Below are 15,902 nucleotides of genomic sequence, written 5' to 3'. Positions count from 1 at the left end.
AGCAAAATCCCCAAATTCAACCATTTGAAAACATTTCCCTAGAAGTTTATTAGCTTTTCATGTCAGAGATCATAATTGCAATTAAAACAGTTCCTGCATTTTACTCTATCAAAAATCCACACAGCACAGTGCATGAGCAAGGTTTAAAATACCCTCCTTTCCTTTGAGACACTCTTTAGTTAGGTTAGTCTTTCTCAGCAAGAGTTTGAAACTTACTGAGAATTTAAATATTTTCCTTAAAAATTACGTCTCCATTTCACCAGTGTTGACTTTACCTTTGGGCTTCTGTTCACCTTGGCACCAAGTGATACCCTTAAAGGACAGCCTGCTGGTGTGCCTGTCTGGCGCTCTTAGCTTGCTAACACAATCATCATCATGTTGATGTATTTCGTTAAACTTCCAAGTTATATTTGTTCTGTTTACTGACAAAATTTTTGTTTTGCAGTACAGTACCCATTCTCAATGGAAAGACTTTTTCATAGACTGTTAACTTAGTTTCTTTAGTATTTCTCAAAATAAAACCAGAAGCTGCTGGATATCAACAGATATATTTTAATGAGTTTGTAAAACTACAAGTTTGAGAAACACTAAATTGGGATGTTACAATAGTAATTAAAGGATTATTGTTGTTAAGTTGTTAAATTGTGTCTGGCTCTTTGGGACCCCATGAATTGAAGCACGCCAGGCTTCCCTGTTCTTCCCTGTTTCCCAGAATTTGCTTAAACTCGTGTCCATTGAGTGGGTGATGCCATCCAGCCATCTCATCCTCTGTCGCCCCCTTCTCCTCTTAGCCTTAATAGTAAAAAGATGCTATTACACTAACAGGCAAGATTCAGTTTGTAACCTTAAAGCTCTCCATGGACAAGCTCATTCTCATGACTTGGTCAAGGGTGCCAATTCATCATTGCTTAAATGTGTTTGCATTCTTGTATTATTTTTAATATTCCTCAGATTTGAAGTTCTCCCGAGGGTAAGATACCAGTTTAATGGTTTGTTCAAGAGTGATGTTCCTAAATGCTTTGTCATGTCCAACTCTTTGTGACCCCATGGACTGCAGCACACCAGGCTGCCCTATCCTTCACTATCTCCCAGAGTTTGCTGAAATTTATGTCCATTGAGTCGGTGATGCCATCTAGCCATCTCATCCTCTGTTGCCCACTTCCCCTCTTGCCCTCGATCTTTCCCAGAATCCTCTGTCCATGGAATTCTCCAGGCAAAATACTGGAGTGGGTAGCCATTCCTTTTTCCAGGGGATCTTCCTGACCCAGGGATTGAACCCTAGTCTCTTGCATTGTAGGCAGATTCTTTACCATCTGAGCTACCAGGGAAGCTCTAACAAATGTTTCCTGAATAATAAAGTTCTAGCAAAATGCAAGCATATTATATAGAATGAATTAGCTTTAAAAATAGTATATATTCCAGGTTCTTAGATGTGAAATTTATCCTTGCTTGTTCTTTTTAAGATGTATTTTAAATTATGATAATCTTTTATTGTTGTCCTTTATAGTATTTTCTTATTATTAATATGAGCACTATTATAATTATTTTAAATAAAATAAAGAAGAATCTTTGGGATTAAAGTTTGTTCCTACAGAAGAGAGATGCCATCATTTCCTTTACTTTGTGTGCCTCTAATTCACTCCATTGAGACTTGCTGGGCCCCTCAGACAGTTTATCATTCTATTTCAGATGATTCCACAGATGTACAAGGCAGTCTACCAGAGTGAGATTAAAACTCTATACTTTAAATCACTGTGGTGGTATCTTTTATCATGTTTCAGGATATTAAGAAAACAAGGTAACCAAAAATATCTACATTTACTGTATTGGTAGATTAAAAGAGCTCTAAAAGTGTTTAAAGATCCTCTGATGCTGGGCAAGATTGAAGGCAGAAAGAGAAGGGACAATAGAGGATGAGCTGGTTGGATGGCATCATTGACTTAATGCACATGAGTTTGAGCAAGCTCTGGGAGTTGATGATGGACTGGAAAACCTGGCATGCTGCAGTCCATGGGGTTGCAAAGAGTCGGACATGACTGAGTGACTGAACTGAACTGAACTGAACTGAAAGGGTTTTAAAAAAGCAGAGATAAAATCATTTTTGGAAAAACTGCCTGCTTCTTATTAAGTCAAAGACTCCAAGAGCCTAGAACAGTGCCTGACACATCATAGGCATTCAATTAAGTTTATGAACTGAAATAATGAAAGGTACTGGGGGGAAGTAAAGATGGGGGAAAAAGGGTTATTGTGAGATTATATACAATCATTTATGTAAAACTTTTGAAAATTGTAAAGCACTATAGAATTTTTTTAAAATTCCATTCAATTTATAAAAAGAAAAAAGAATGAAGGTACCACTTATTTGGAAAAACCCATATTCATTGACTTGGGTCAATCTTCCATTTTTACTACTTCCTCAAGGGGGCAAGTACCCCTCAAAATTTCCTGATTAATTTTTCTCAGCTCTACTAGTACAAGAAAAGTCTCTGTTCAGTTCAGTTCAGTCGCTCAGTTGTGTCCGACTCTGCGACCCCATGAACTGCAGCACATCAGGCCTCCCTGTCCATCACCAACTCCTGGAGTCCACCCAAACCCATGTCCATTGAGTCGTTGATATCATCCAACCACCTCATCCTCTGTTGTCCCTTCTCCTCCCCTCAATCTTTCCCAGCATCAGGGTCTTTTTAAATGAGTCAGCTCTTCGCATCAGGTGGGCAAAGTTTTGGAGCTTCAGCTTCAACATCAGTCCTTCCAATGAACACCCAGGACTGATTCTCCTTTAGGACGGACTGGTTGGATCTCCTTGCAGTCCAAGGGACTCTCAAGAGTCTTCTCCAACACCACAGTCTAACACATGCCAAAGTTAATGCCAGCTGGTAACTTCACTATACATCTTCTTAAGATCATTAATTCTGTAGTTCGTGGCAATATTAGCAGAGTGGTTGAAAGACAGTTTCTGGAGCCAGATTGCCTGTCTACAACTAGCTCTCTGATTCTAGGCAAGCTACTTGTTTTCTCTGTGCCTTACTTTCCTGATATATAAATTAAGCATTAAAATGAAACTTATAGAGTAGTTTGGAAGATGCAATGATATAGTAAACTGCTTAGAACAGTGCCTTGCACAAGTCAGGACTATGTAAGTGTTGCACATTGCTATTTAATGCTGGATTAACAGTAGGGACTCAAGGATTGAAGTGTTGACATTAGTTCTCTGAAATCTACAAAATCTCTAGTTCAATAAATCCTCCACATTCTTAAAAAAAACACACACACACAACAACCCAATGATTAAAGACTTGAGTATTCTTGTTAGACCTTGGCATTTCCTATGGAGAGTGACACTTGTCATCTATATTGGGCAGCCTTCTTAGTGATCTTTCCCAAGTGATAGTTACTTGGCTTCAGCTGTGCTGAAGGCCTCACTCTTTTTCTTCTTTTCATATATTATACATCATCTTCAGTCACTCCAGCCCTGACACTGGCCTCATATCAAAAGTTTTGCTAAGGGTATATTGATATCAAAACTCTCACCATCAACTGGTAGGTGGTCCTTTAGTTCCTGGATTTCTTCCTCCGTGAGATCAATTCCCATGTTTTTAAGGCAAATGTCCACTTTATCTGAAGATACCTTTGTCCCTTAGGAAAGAAAGGGATGGATATGAGAAATATTTCTAGTGATGTAAAGAGTGGATTAGTTTAGCTCACACTGAGGCATCAATACTTATAGAGAATAAAGTGAAAGTGTAGTCACTCAGCCGTGTCCGACTCTTTGCGACCCTGTGGACTGTTGCCTACCAGGCTCCTCTGTCCATGGGATTTTCCAGGCAATAGTACTGGAGTGGATTGCCATTTCCTTCTCCAGGGTATCTTCCCAACCCAGGGACTGAACCCGGGTCTCCTGCATTGTAAACAGACACTTTACCATCTGAGCCACCAGGGAAGTCCCAAAAAGCCCCGTCTCTGGGTGGGCTCGAACCACCAACCTTTCGGTTAACAGCCAAAGCACAAATGGCTGAAGTAAGCGTGGTGTTGGTGTCTAAGTCAGAAATTCCTAAACCTTGATATCTGGGATCTGGAAAACTTAAGAGAAGAAACTAAGGGGTTAGAGGTATCTGATGTGTGTATGTGTTAGCTGCTTAGTCATGTCTGACTCTTTGCAACCCCATAGACTGCAGCCCACCAGGCCCTTCCATCCATGGGATTCTCCAGGCAAGAACACTGGAGTGGGTTGCCATTTCCTTCTCCAAAAGGAACTATAGAAAGAAAGAAAGTGAAGTCACTCAGTTGTGTCCACCTCTTTGCGACCCCATGGACTGTAGCCTACCAGGCTCCTCCAGCCATGGAATTTTCCAGGGAAGAGTACTGGAATGGGTTGCCATTTCCTTCCAGGAGGTATCTGATAAGTCATGACAAACACTAGAATTAACCTTTACAAACATGTCTGTACAGTAGGATTTGAAACTTGCTAAATTAGTGGAGAACTATCCATCCATCCATCCTGTCCATGGATGGACTCTATCATAATCCTATACATTTAATAACACCCATTTCTAGGTACTATCTCTGGAAAGTCAATATCAATATGACTGAAAGAGGCCCAGTAATCTGAACACTAAATCTTTCCCTCTTCCCCAGTTACTCTGATATACAACTTTATTTGGGAACCAAAGCTTTTGGGTTTACTGTAGTTAAACAATTTTGGTGAATGTACAGTACCTAAGGCATATAAAGAATAAATACTGAATTAATAACTGGGACAGCAGGATTAATAATCTGAAATATGTAAAATAGAGTTTTTGAAAATAAGAACAAAGCTCAATGTCCTCAGTTTTAATTGCCTTTTCATCATACTTCTCACTCACCTTCAAGAGACCTCAATTCTTTCATCAACCTGTTCATATACACTCTTCTTTTGGCTGCAAGAAAGGGAAAAATCCAAGGCTCAGACAGCAGTGTAGATATTTTAAAGTAGAATAAAACATGCATAATTTTAGAAATACAAAGACTTCCATGCTTTATTCTAGACATTTTAATTATTTCACTTAAAAGAATAAAACTCAGGAATGAAATAGCTCTCAACTTGGTAAAATCATTTTGGTGGGGAGGGCATGAGACATTCCGTAAATAGCACGCATTAGTCATATAAGTCCATAGTCTCAAGTTTCCTTGAAGGTCACTATGATTTTTTCCCCCATGGTGATATTTTTAATGCTCACCATCAACTGGAAGATTGTTCAGTAGTTCCATGCCTTTATCTTCTGTGAGCTCTATCCCCATAGTTTCCAGAAAATTTTCCAGGTTACTAGTATCAACTTTCTCACCTTTAAAAAGTAAAACATGGTAATGATTGACAATCTGAAGAATGATGATTCTTTATTATTAAAAAAATCCCTATATTGTCTTTGTCAGTTTAGCAATGAAGCAAACCTGGCAAGAATGCAGACTATTGCTAAGACATGATCTTAGAGTGTTTTGGCTAAACAAAGGTGATCAAAGTGAGGCTGCGAGTCAGTAGATGGAAACATTCATCAGTAAACAGGTAGAGTGAGAGAATATATCAATAAGGAAAGAACAACTTATTCTCTGACCTTCTTATCCTCAGACTTATCTCATAAATTCTATACTAGTTAACTGACATGGACATACCCTTGACTTTGTTATCACCTGGAAGTGCATTTTAAAATCTTAAATTCTAACATGCCTGCTCCTGGCCAGAACTTCATATTTGCCCACTTCATTTACTTCCTTACTCCTACCACACATGTTATAATCTCTGTAGAGCCCTTCATTCCACCCCCTCACTTTTCTCTAAGTTTATAATTTCCATTTCACTTCCTTGCCTATCTGCCCATACTCGACCACGTAACCACTCTCTTGACTACACCTTTCATCTCTTTATGCTTTCATTCTTTTGGCACATCAGCCTTGAGAAACCCCTAACTTGGTCCACCTGAAGAGTATCATAATCATGGAAAAAGTTACTTATTTATGATAACTGACCTTGTTTGACTCCTGGCACTTCTCTGCAGTGCTTTCATATATTTCTTTAGTTCCAATTTTCTACCAAAGTAGTCTGAAACCAGCAATGTCCATGCATGCTAAGTCATTTCAGCTGTGTCTGACTCTGCAACCCTATGGAATGTAGCCTGCCAGGCTCCTCTGTCCATGGGATTCTCCAGGCAAGAATACTAGAGTGGGTTGCCATGTCGTCCTCCAGGGGATCTTCCCAACCCAGGGATGGAACCCACATCTCGTATGTCTCCTTCATTGGCAGGTGGGTTCTTTACCACTAGTGCCACCTGGAAAGCCCAAAATCAGCAATACTTTTTTTGAAGTTCCCTACCCCATTACTGTGCCATTTTTTTATTTTCAGTAGATGATTTTGTTTTCCACTTTACTGAGAAAACTGAAGCTTTGAGGTAAATTCCTCTGAATTTAACTCCACATTCACACAGATTCTCTTCCTGACTTGAGGTCTGACTGACTCAGAGAAAAGAGGTGGTTTCAGATCCTTATCAAGATATTCAAATGCCTAGCATTCAATTTCCCATAGATGTCTCACAGGAACCCCAAACTCAATATGACCAAAATGAAGACTATATCTTTGTTCCTAAGTCTGTTTTGCTGAAGTCTTCATTTTGGTAAATGTCATTATCACCTACCCAACTACCCAACTCAGAAACTGAAGGAGTTATCCTTCACTCCATCCTTTTGCTCTATTTCTATAGAAGCTCATGAGTAGCCAAATCCTATAGATTCCACATCTGTAACATCTCTTACATATGCCCCTTTCTTTCAAGTCTGATAAATAATGTTTAGTTCTGCCCTTGATTGTCTTTTGCCTGAACAGTTACAATCTGCTTCGTAACTAGTCTCCCTGACTCTATTCTAGCACACAAATCTCCATCTATCATTTATACTGCAGCTTGAGTAATCTTTCTAATTTGCAAATCTAATCACATAGTCCCCTGTTTAAAACCCTGGAATGACTCCCCACTCAGCACAGAATGAAATTCACACTCCTTTATTTGGTATCCAAGGTCCTCCATAATTTGTCTCCTATATTAGTTTCCTGATGTTGCTATATGTTTCAAATTACCAAAATCTTGGTGATCTAAAGCAACATGGATTTGTTTCTTATGCAGTTCTGGGGGTCAGAGGTCTGAATCAGTCCTACTGGGGTAACATCAAGGTATCAGCAAGGCTGGCTCTTTCAGGAGGCTCTAGAGAGAGAATCCATTCCCTTACATTTTCCATGTCTAGAGGCCACTTACTTTCCTTGATTCATGACCCCTCTTCCATCTTTAAAGTCAGCAATATAGCATCTGGCTTCCATTGCTGCATTGCCTTCTACTTTTTCTGTCATCAAATTTCACTTTGCTTCCTTCTTCTAAAGATATTTGTTATTACATTTAGGGTCAGCTGGATAATCAAGGATATTTTCTCCATTCCAGATCATCCTTAATCACATTCCCACATATATGGTCTTTTGCCACATAAGGTAACAGCCACAAGCTCTGCCCATCCCACTCTGTCTGGCAAAACTGACTCACCTTTCAAGGATCAGCTCACTGTTACCCATACTATTAAAGCATTCACCAGTTTCTCCTCCTCAGGTTCAAGTGACCATCTCCTCTTCCTTTGCTTTGTATAGGTTTTAAATAAAGCACCTATAACATTTTATTGCATTGATTTATAGTTTTTCCTTGCCCCAACTACATAAGCTCCTGGAAGGCTGGTTTTTATGTATCCATACTTGGAATATAGTAGATGCTTAACAATGAGTTAATAAAAATCTAACTTACCTGTAAAAAAGTTTCCTTCATCCATTACCACACTCACATCTACTTTCCCCTCATCTATAAGAGAAGACAGAATTTTATGCATAAAGACAATAAAAGAGAGAAATGGAAGACAGATATAAGCTATACGCTGAAGAAAAACATGAAATTCAGCAAATGTTATGGTTTGCTTTAGAGTTTTATCCTATTTTCACTCCAAATGGAAAGTGTGGAAAGACAAACCTCTTGATTATAAAGAGGATACTTACACTTCCAACTTCACTTTTATTCTATTGAGATAAACTCTACATGGTAGAATGGTGGACTGACATTTAAAAAGTCACCCTCTCTACTTTCAGATCTGGAAAAATTCCTTTTTTTAAATTGATGATAAGGTTGATAAGAATCTTAAAAGGGGCAAATGCTCAAGTAGGAAAGATCTGACTTGGCGCATTGAAAATATCTATTTTGGGGGACTTCCCTGGCAGCCCAATGCTTCCACTGCATGGGTTTGATACCTGATTGGGGAACTAAGATCCTGCATGTGATGCAATGTGGCCAAAACAAACCAAAACAACTTTTTTTTTTTTTTTTTGCTCAATCCACAGGTAACAGTTAGCTGTATTCAGGCATTATCCATACTCAATATTTTAAAAAAAGAGCTTTGATCAACCTGACTAAACTTTAATAAGCAGTTTAAAAGTCTTTATTTGTATTTTCCTTTTAAATGGGGTATTTAGAAGGAACAGCCTGGTGGATGATCAGTGTCTCACAGAAAGCTGTCTGTTCTCATGTATTTCAGTTAGCCCTACAGAAGACTCATGAATAGCCTGAAACAGGTCTCTAATGTTATTTCCCGTGGGCTCATTGACCTCAGAATTGGTACTCCAGGAGTTGGCTGAAACGTCCATGACCAAAATCACTGTTGTGGCATTCTAGTAATGTTTAAAATATCTGGAAAATATGATAATAAAATATATCTACATCCTTTTATAGGCAGGTCAAAAATACTGGGAAACTATATATTTCCAGTAATAAAGAAAAAATTATCCTGTGGAAAATGTCCATTTCTCTGGCCAGAGCAAAGGCATAGTTAAGTAGCGTTGTGTCAACATGAATATATATGGGTCATTATAATTACCAGTAACAAAATCTACTATTAAATGCCTACTATGTATTAGGCCCCATCCTAGAAACTTACAACATTTAGGAAAGGTAACTATTACATTCTTCTTCTTTTTTTAAGAAACTAAGACTCAGAGGGATTAATTTGAACAATCTTGCACAGACAGAGCCAGATTTAAGTCTGTGTCTTATTCTAAATTTCAAATTATTTTCATAATTCCATATAATCAGTAGAGCCAGTGGGATAAAATCCAGGTTTTTACTGTTTTTCTCAAAGGGGTCTGTTATCTTGCAAACTTTTCCTAGTGGATACTTGTGGGCCTCACTATTAGGGGTTACTCTAACATATGCTAGGTGTGATAGTTATAAAGGAAAATTATTTTAGAATTATTACTTCATTTTTAACTTGTTTCTGGTAGTTCAAAATTCATCCTAGCTAAATTTTTTCCTGTCTTTTTCTTAAGACTACTCTCCTCCTTAGTCTATTTGCTTACTTTCAAACTTTCCTTCTCATATATTCCCTCCATTTATTTATTTAGTTTGCTTCTCATTTTGGTCTGTTAATAATCTTTACAGTGCTCTGGCACAATGCTAAACTTTGCTAAATCTGTGGACAGCTACCTTCCTAGGGAAAGTCAAGCAAGATAAATCATTAAAGTACTCATTTCCAAACATCTTCATACATGTTTCTAGTTCCAAGTCCTCCAGCTATCTCAAATTCAAAATGTGTAAAACTGAAACTATTCTTTTGATATTATGACCTGAATCCTTCCTGAATTCTCAAATTGGCTATGATACAATTTATGATTTAGTCTCAAGGAGATGTCTGCTTCCTTAAAAACATATTTTAAAGCTAAATTTTATTATTAGTTTTGGCCACACGGTATGTGGGATCTTTGTTCCTGGCCAGGGATAGAACCCATGGCCCCTGCATTAGAGTGTAGAGGCTTGGCCACTGGACCTCCAGGGAAGACTCTAAAATTTTTCTTCTTTTTCATAACTCACCTGTAATCAGTCACTTAAGCCCTATCCATTTTAATTCTAAAATGTTTTCCAAATCAGTCCATGATGACTAATCCATCACTAAGTTCACTTCACTTGCCCAGGCCCTTATCATCTCTTGTTGGAACATACCAATACGTTTTAAATACGTCTTTCTTTCCAATAGCGCCCTCTATGTTGCCATCAGCACCGACTTCCAAAAGTGAAATATTCTAGATACACTACTGCCTATAGGATGAAGGCTAAAATTGAAGGGAGAAACAGACAAGTAAAGTACAATACTTGGAGAGTTCAATATCAAATTTTTGATAATGGCTAGAACACCTAAATAGAAAAACCATAGAATAAAGAAGACAAACAATATTATCAACCATAAAACATCCACCATTATGCTAGGTCATAAAAAAGTCTCATTCAGTTGTGAGATCACAGGAAGTATGTTCTCTGACTACAGTGGAATTAATTAAAAATCAATAGTAGAAGGAAATTTAAGAAATACACAAATATTTGGAAATTAAAAACACATTTTAAGATAAATGGGAAATTAGAAAGTATTTCTAGTTGAATGAAAATGAAGCCGTATCAAAATTTTTGGATTATAGTTGAAAACAATTATGTTAGAAAAAAAGAAAAATCTGAAATTAATAAACTAAATTTTCATTTTAAGAATCTAGAAAACAAAGAGCAAACTAAATCCAATGTAAAATGAAAGAAGGAAATAAAAGAGATTAGAAGTAAAATCAATAAAATGGAAAGCAAAAAATCAGTAGGGAAAATTGATGTCGGCTCTTCGGAAAGATCAACAAAATTGTCAAATTCTTAGCTAGACTAACCAAATAAAAAGAGAGAAGACAGATCAAAATCAGGAGACCAACACTAATTTTACAGAAACTAACAGGATTATAAAGAAATACTATGAATAACTTCATGTCAACAAATTAGACAATTTAAATTAAATGGGCAAATTCCTAAAAAAGGCACAAATTACCAAAATAATTCAACAGAAAGAAGGCTAAAACTCTAACGCTTGGTTTAAGGTTCTAGTCTTTTCAGCTTGTTTTCTGCAACTTTATTACATGAAGTGTATATCCTGCTGTTGCTGCTGCTAAATCGCTTCAGTCATGTCCAACTCTGTGTGACCCCATATCCTAGCCATAGAGAAATTCTTGTTAGTTCCCTAACCATGTGATTTTGCATGATTTTATGCTTTTTCATGCACTGCTTTCCTCATCTAGGATTTTTTTTTTAGTGAAGAATTTCTATATACCTGATAAGTTTTCTCTGATCTTTTTCTGGGCAAACTTAGCTTTTCCCTCCTTTAGAATCTTAATGAAAACATTTTTATTATTATAACACAACCACATAGCCATTATGAGGACTTGTTAACATACAAGCCTTTTTACTAGACTGTGAACTTTTAGAGGACACTGTCACTTTTATATTTCTAATAGCTTATGTATAGCACCCTTCATTTTTATATTTTAAATAGCTTATGTATAGTAGGCACTCAATAAGGTCCACTGCACAAATTGATGCATTCTTGAGAACTGGGCCCTTATCTCTTGTTTTTTAGTATATCTGCACAACTTTAAATATACTCTCAGCAATTCTCATATATGAATCTAAAATTTCACCAGGAGCAGCTCACCATCCACGGGCAAGTTGTTTAGCAGGTCTTTATGTTCTTCTTCTTCAATCTTAAAGCCTGTATTTTCCATGAAGGAGTCCAGCTTATTAACATTAAGATCCACTCCTTAGGTAAAAATAGAGTGGGAATGAGAAAAACAAACAATGATGACAAAGTGAAAAGTGCTAGACATATCCATGCATTAATTAGAGAGTAACAAATCAAAGGAACAATAAAGTGATTTAAGAATCAAGAACAGAACTTATGCCTCATTTTTGTCCAGAGGATTTGATTATAGTTCTTATGCAACATTTATAAGGAAGAAAGTAAAAAATTAGGCAAATCTGGTGAATTTTGGTAAGAAACTGCCTTTATAGTTATAGAAAGAAAATAGAACTTGAAATGCAATGATAGAAACAAAAATAATTTCTTCAAAGCTAGTTATGTTCAAAGCAGTAAACAATGAGACAAAAATACTTGATAAATGAACATGTTAGACTGACAAATTTGTTACCACCAAAAAAATAAATGCTATTTTTCAAAAAAGCAAGTGAAAATCGTGAGAAATCCCAATTTCATCTGCATTTTCGCTCACCTTTGAGAGACTTTATGCCATCCAGGAGCTTATGTTTGTACAGCTTTCCAGCAGCTGGAACATAAGGAACAATACAGTAACTGATGAAATCAGCTGAAATAATTCAAAAATCCTGGCAAGTTAAAAAAGAACATTCTTATAATTTTACTCATTTTTTTTCTATTTATATGCCAACTAAGAGACAAATGGGGAAAAACTTTTAAAATAGTAAATCAAATCACTTTTCTTCTTTTGGCAAATGAAACAATTATAAGCGGTACCTTGCCACAACTTTCTCATCTCTCACTCGCTTTTTTCATCTGATTTTTCCTTTTCTACTCCTCTGCTTAAGCTCAAGCATATAAATGTTCCCAAGGATAGCATCAGATATTGTGAGACTCATGAATGAATGAACAGTAGCTGATTCCTGAGCTAAAACAACTGATGATGACAGGCTGTCTTTGAATGGTAGTATTGAACATTTCTCCATATTTTCATGTGACATCAAATGGATATTGTTTTAGATATTTTCATTGACAAGCCAATGAGAATAAACTCTTCTGCAAAGAAATCCCTAGTGAAATGTCATCTGTTATCATCACAGGCTTCATATTTTACAGAAATTCAAAGATTGATTTCTATTTTAGATGGGGAACTAGCATGGATATCTGACACCCTCTCCAGAAATGAGCCCTGGAAAAAACTGAAATAAGAGTGAAAACTGGATTTTAGGAACTAAATGAAAAGTCACAGCAAAATCTCTTGGAAAATGGAAAACTGTACTGGGGTGTGTGTGTGTGGGGGGGGGGTTGGTTTACAGCCTACATTGGAAGGCCTACTAGAAGTGACAGTTAAAGGATCAATGGGTGAAACATTAAAAATGTCTGTCCTTGTCTTTATTATGATTCTTAAGTTATCATTGTCTACCCCTTCCACCACAGAAAGCAGCAGGAAAAGCCTAGACTGCAGGTGAAGGATCTAGACGGTACTATCAGGGTGGTACATAGACTTATAGACTTTAGGAGAGAGGATCTAATGTATACAGGTGAAGATGGACAGTCTGCCTTCAGATATTTAATCATCCTCTTCTCAGCCTTGAGGGCTGATGGATTGCAATCTAGATAGACTTTCTTCCAATTTTGTTTCTTTCTGAGTTTAAAGGTGAAGCTCTGACCAGAGGTGCTGCTTGAAAGTTTCAACTTGGGAATATGATCAACAATGTCTGGGTCTCTCTGCCCTGGGGTTCATCCATTCCCTTCTCTTTAAACCCAACAGAGGCTAATATAGACTGGAGCCTAACCTTAGACCCTTACTGAAGGTGCATTTCCAAACACGTAATGATACTCTAAGAGAGAAAGAACTTATGGGACCAAAGTAAGTAGCCTTCTGAGATGCACAACTACTTCAAAAGAAAACAAATTGGATAACATATACCATTTCAATCAGAATTATTGGAATAAAAGGACCAGGAATTTAAAGTAAGTGTGGCAAATATACTTAAGAAAAGAAGATATTAGATGAAATAATAAGAATAATAAAGTATAAAAAGAATCAATGGAAATACTAGTTATAAAAGATTAGGTATAAAACATTTAAATACAGAAATATAATAGATGAGATAGAGTACAATGAAAAGAGCTGAAAAACTAATCAGTGGGCTGTCCAACCAGATTGAGGAACCCCCAGAAGGTAGCAAGGAAGGATAAAAAGGTAGAAAATGGAAAGTTACAAGATATGAGTATAGAAGTAAGAGTGCTAATCTTTGGGTAATAGGCATTCTGAAAGAAGAGAAAAAAAAATATAGCAAAGAGAAATTATTTGAAGAAGTAATGAATTGAAATTTCCAGGATCAGAGAGAGATTAAAGACCTTATATTAGAAGGGCTCATACAGGTTAAAACAGAGGAGATAAAGAAAGTCCCAACCTGAACACATAATCAGTTCAGTTCAGTTCAGTCACTCAGTCGTGTTCGACTCTTTGGGACTCCATGAACCACAGCATGCCAGGCCTCTCTGTCCATCACCAACTCTCGGAGTCCACCCAAACCCATGTCCATTGATTCGGTGATGCCATCCAACCATCTCATCCTCTGTCGTCCTCTTCTCGTCCTGCCCTCAATCTTTCCCAGCATCAGGGTCTTTTCAAATGAGTCAGCTCTAGCATCAGGTGGCCAAAGTACTGGAGTTTCAGCTTCAGCATCAGTCCTTCCAATGAACACCCAGGACTAATCTCCTTTAGATGGACTGGTTGGATCTCCTTGCAGTCCAAGGGACTCTCAAGAGTCTTCTCCAACACCACAGTTCAAAAGCATCAATTCTTAGGTGCTCAGCTTTCCTTATAGTCCAACTCTCACACCCATACATGACCACTGGAAAAACTATAGCCTTGACTAGATGGACCTTTGTTGGCAAAGTAATGTCTCTGCTTTTGAATATGCTGTCTAGGTTGGTCCAGGAGTTGACTGTGGCTCAGATCATGAACTACTTATTGCCAAATTCAGACTGAAATTGAATAAAGTGGAGAAAACCACTAGACCATTCAGGTATGACCTAAATCAAATCTCTTATGATTATACAGTGGAAGTGAGAAATAGATTTAAGAGACTAGATCTGATAGACAGTGCCTGATGAACTATGGACAAGGTTCGTGACACTGTACAGGATATAGGAATCAAGACCATCCCCAAGAAAAAGAAATACAAAAAAGCAAAATGGCTGTCTGAGGAGGCCTTACAGATAGCTGTGAAAAGAAGGGAAGTGAAAAACAAAGGGGAAAAGGAAAGATATACCCATTTGAATACAGAGTTCCAAAGAATAGCAAGGAGAGATAAGAAAGCCTTCCTCAGCGATCAATGCAAAGAAATAGAGGAAAACAATAGAATGGGAAAGACTAGAGATCTCTTCAGGAAAATTAGAGATGCCAAGGGAACATTTCATGCAAAGATGGGCTCGATAAAGTACAGAAATGATATGGACCTAACAGAGCAGAAGATATTAAGAAGAGATGGCAGAAGAACTGTACAAAAAAGATCTTCACGACCCAGATAATCATGATGGTGTGATCACTCACCTAGAGCTAGACATCCTGGAATGTGAAGTCAAGTGGGCCTTAGGAAGAATCACTATGAACAAAGCTAGTGGAGGTGATGGAATTCCAGTTGAGCTATTTCCAATTCTGAAAGATAATGCTGTGAAAGTGCTGCACTCAATATGCCAGCAAATTTGGAAAACTCAGCAGTGGCCACAGGACTGGAAAAGGTCAGTTTTCATTCCAATCCCAAAGAAAGTCAAAGCTAAAGAATGCTCAAACCACCACACAATTGCACTCATCTCACACACTAGTAAAGTAATGCTCAAAATTCTCCAAGCCAGGCTTCAGCAATACGCGAACAGTGAACTTCCAGATGTTCAAGCTGGTTTTAGAAAAAGCAGAGGAACCAGAGATCAAATTGCCAACATCCGCTGGATCATGGAAAAAGCAAGAGAGTTCCAGAAAAACATCTATTTCTGCTTTATTGACTATGCCAAAGCCTTTGACTGTGTGGATCACAATAAACTGTGGAAAATTCTGAAATAGATAGGAATACCAGACCACCTGACCTGCCTCTTGAGAAACCTATATGCAGGTCAGGAAGCAACAGTTAGAACTGGACATGGAACAACAGACTGGTTCCAAATAGGAAAAGGAGCACTTCAAGGCTGTATATTGTCACCCTGCTTATATAACTTATATGCAGAGTACATCATGAGAAACGCTGGGCTGGAAGAAGCACAAGCTGGAATCAGGATTGCCA

At 37.5% G+C, this 15,902-nt stretch overlaps 1 protein-coding gene across 2 annotated transcripts in view; it reads right to left on the bottom strand.

Annotated features, from left to right (window-relative positions):
* EFCAB3 (EF-hand calcium binding domain 3) overlaps window positions 1–15,902 on the bottom strand; it is a 493,997-nt gene that overhangs the window by 94,025 nt on the left and 384,070 nt on the right. For both annotated transcript variants that reach the window (XM_069541641.1, XM_069541642.1), the window contains 6 exons: window positions 12,131–12,184; window positions 11,557–11,661; window positions 7,806–7,859; window positions 5,217–5,321; window positions 4,863–4,916; window positions 3,532–3,636 (listed from right to left, as the gene is read on the bottom strand). In XM_069541641.1, the coding sequence (XP_069397742.1) occupies window positions 3,532–3,636; window positions 4,863–4,916; window positions 5,217–5,321; window positions 7,806–7,859; window positions 11,557–11,661; window positions 12,131–12,184 (477 nt within the window). The remainder of the gene's footprint in view (window positions 1–3,531; window positions 3,637–4,862; window positions 4,917–5,216; window positions 5,322–7,805; window positions 7,860–11,556; window positions 11,662–12,130; window positions 12,185–15,902) is intronic.

This window comes from Ovis canadensis, chromosome 11 (assembly GCF_042477335.2).
Source record: "Ovis canadensis isolate MfBH-ARS-UI-01 breed Bighorn chromosome 11, ARS-UI_OviCan_v2, whole genome shotgun sequence".
Lineage (NCBI taxonomy): Eukaryota > Metazoa > Chordata > Mammalia > Artiodactyla > Bovidae > Ovis > Ovis canadensis.
The sequence above is the reverse complement of the archived record's forward strand: the minus strand, read 5'-3'. Positions and strand labels throughout refer to the sequence as shown.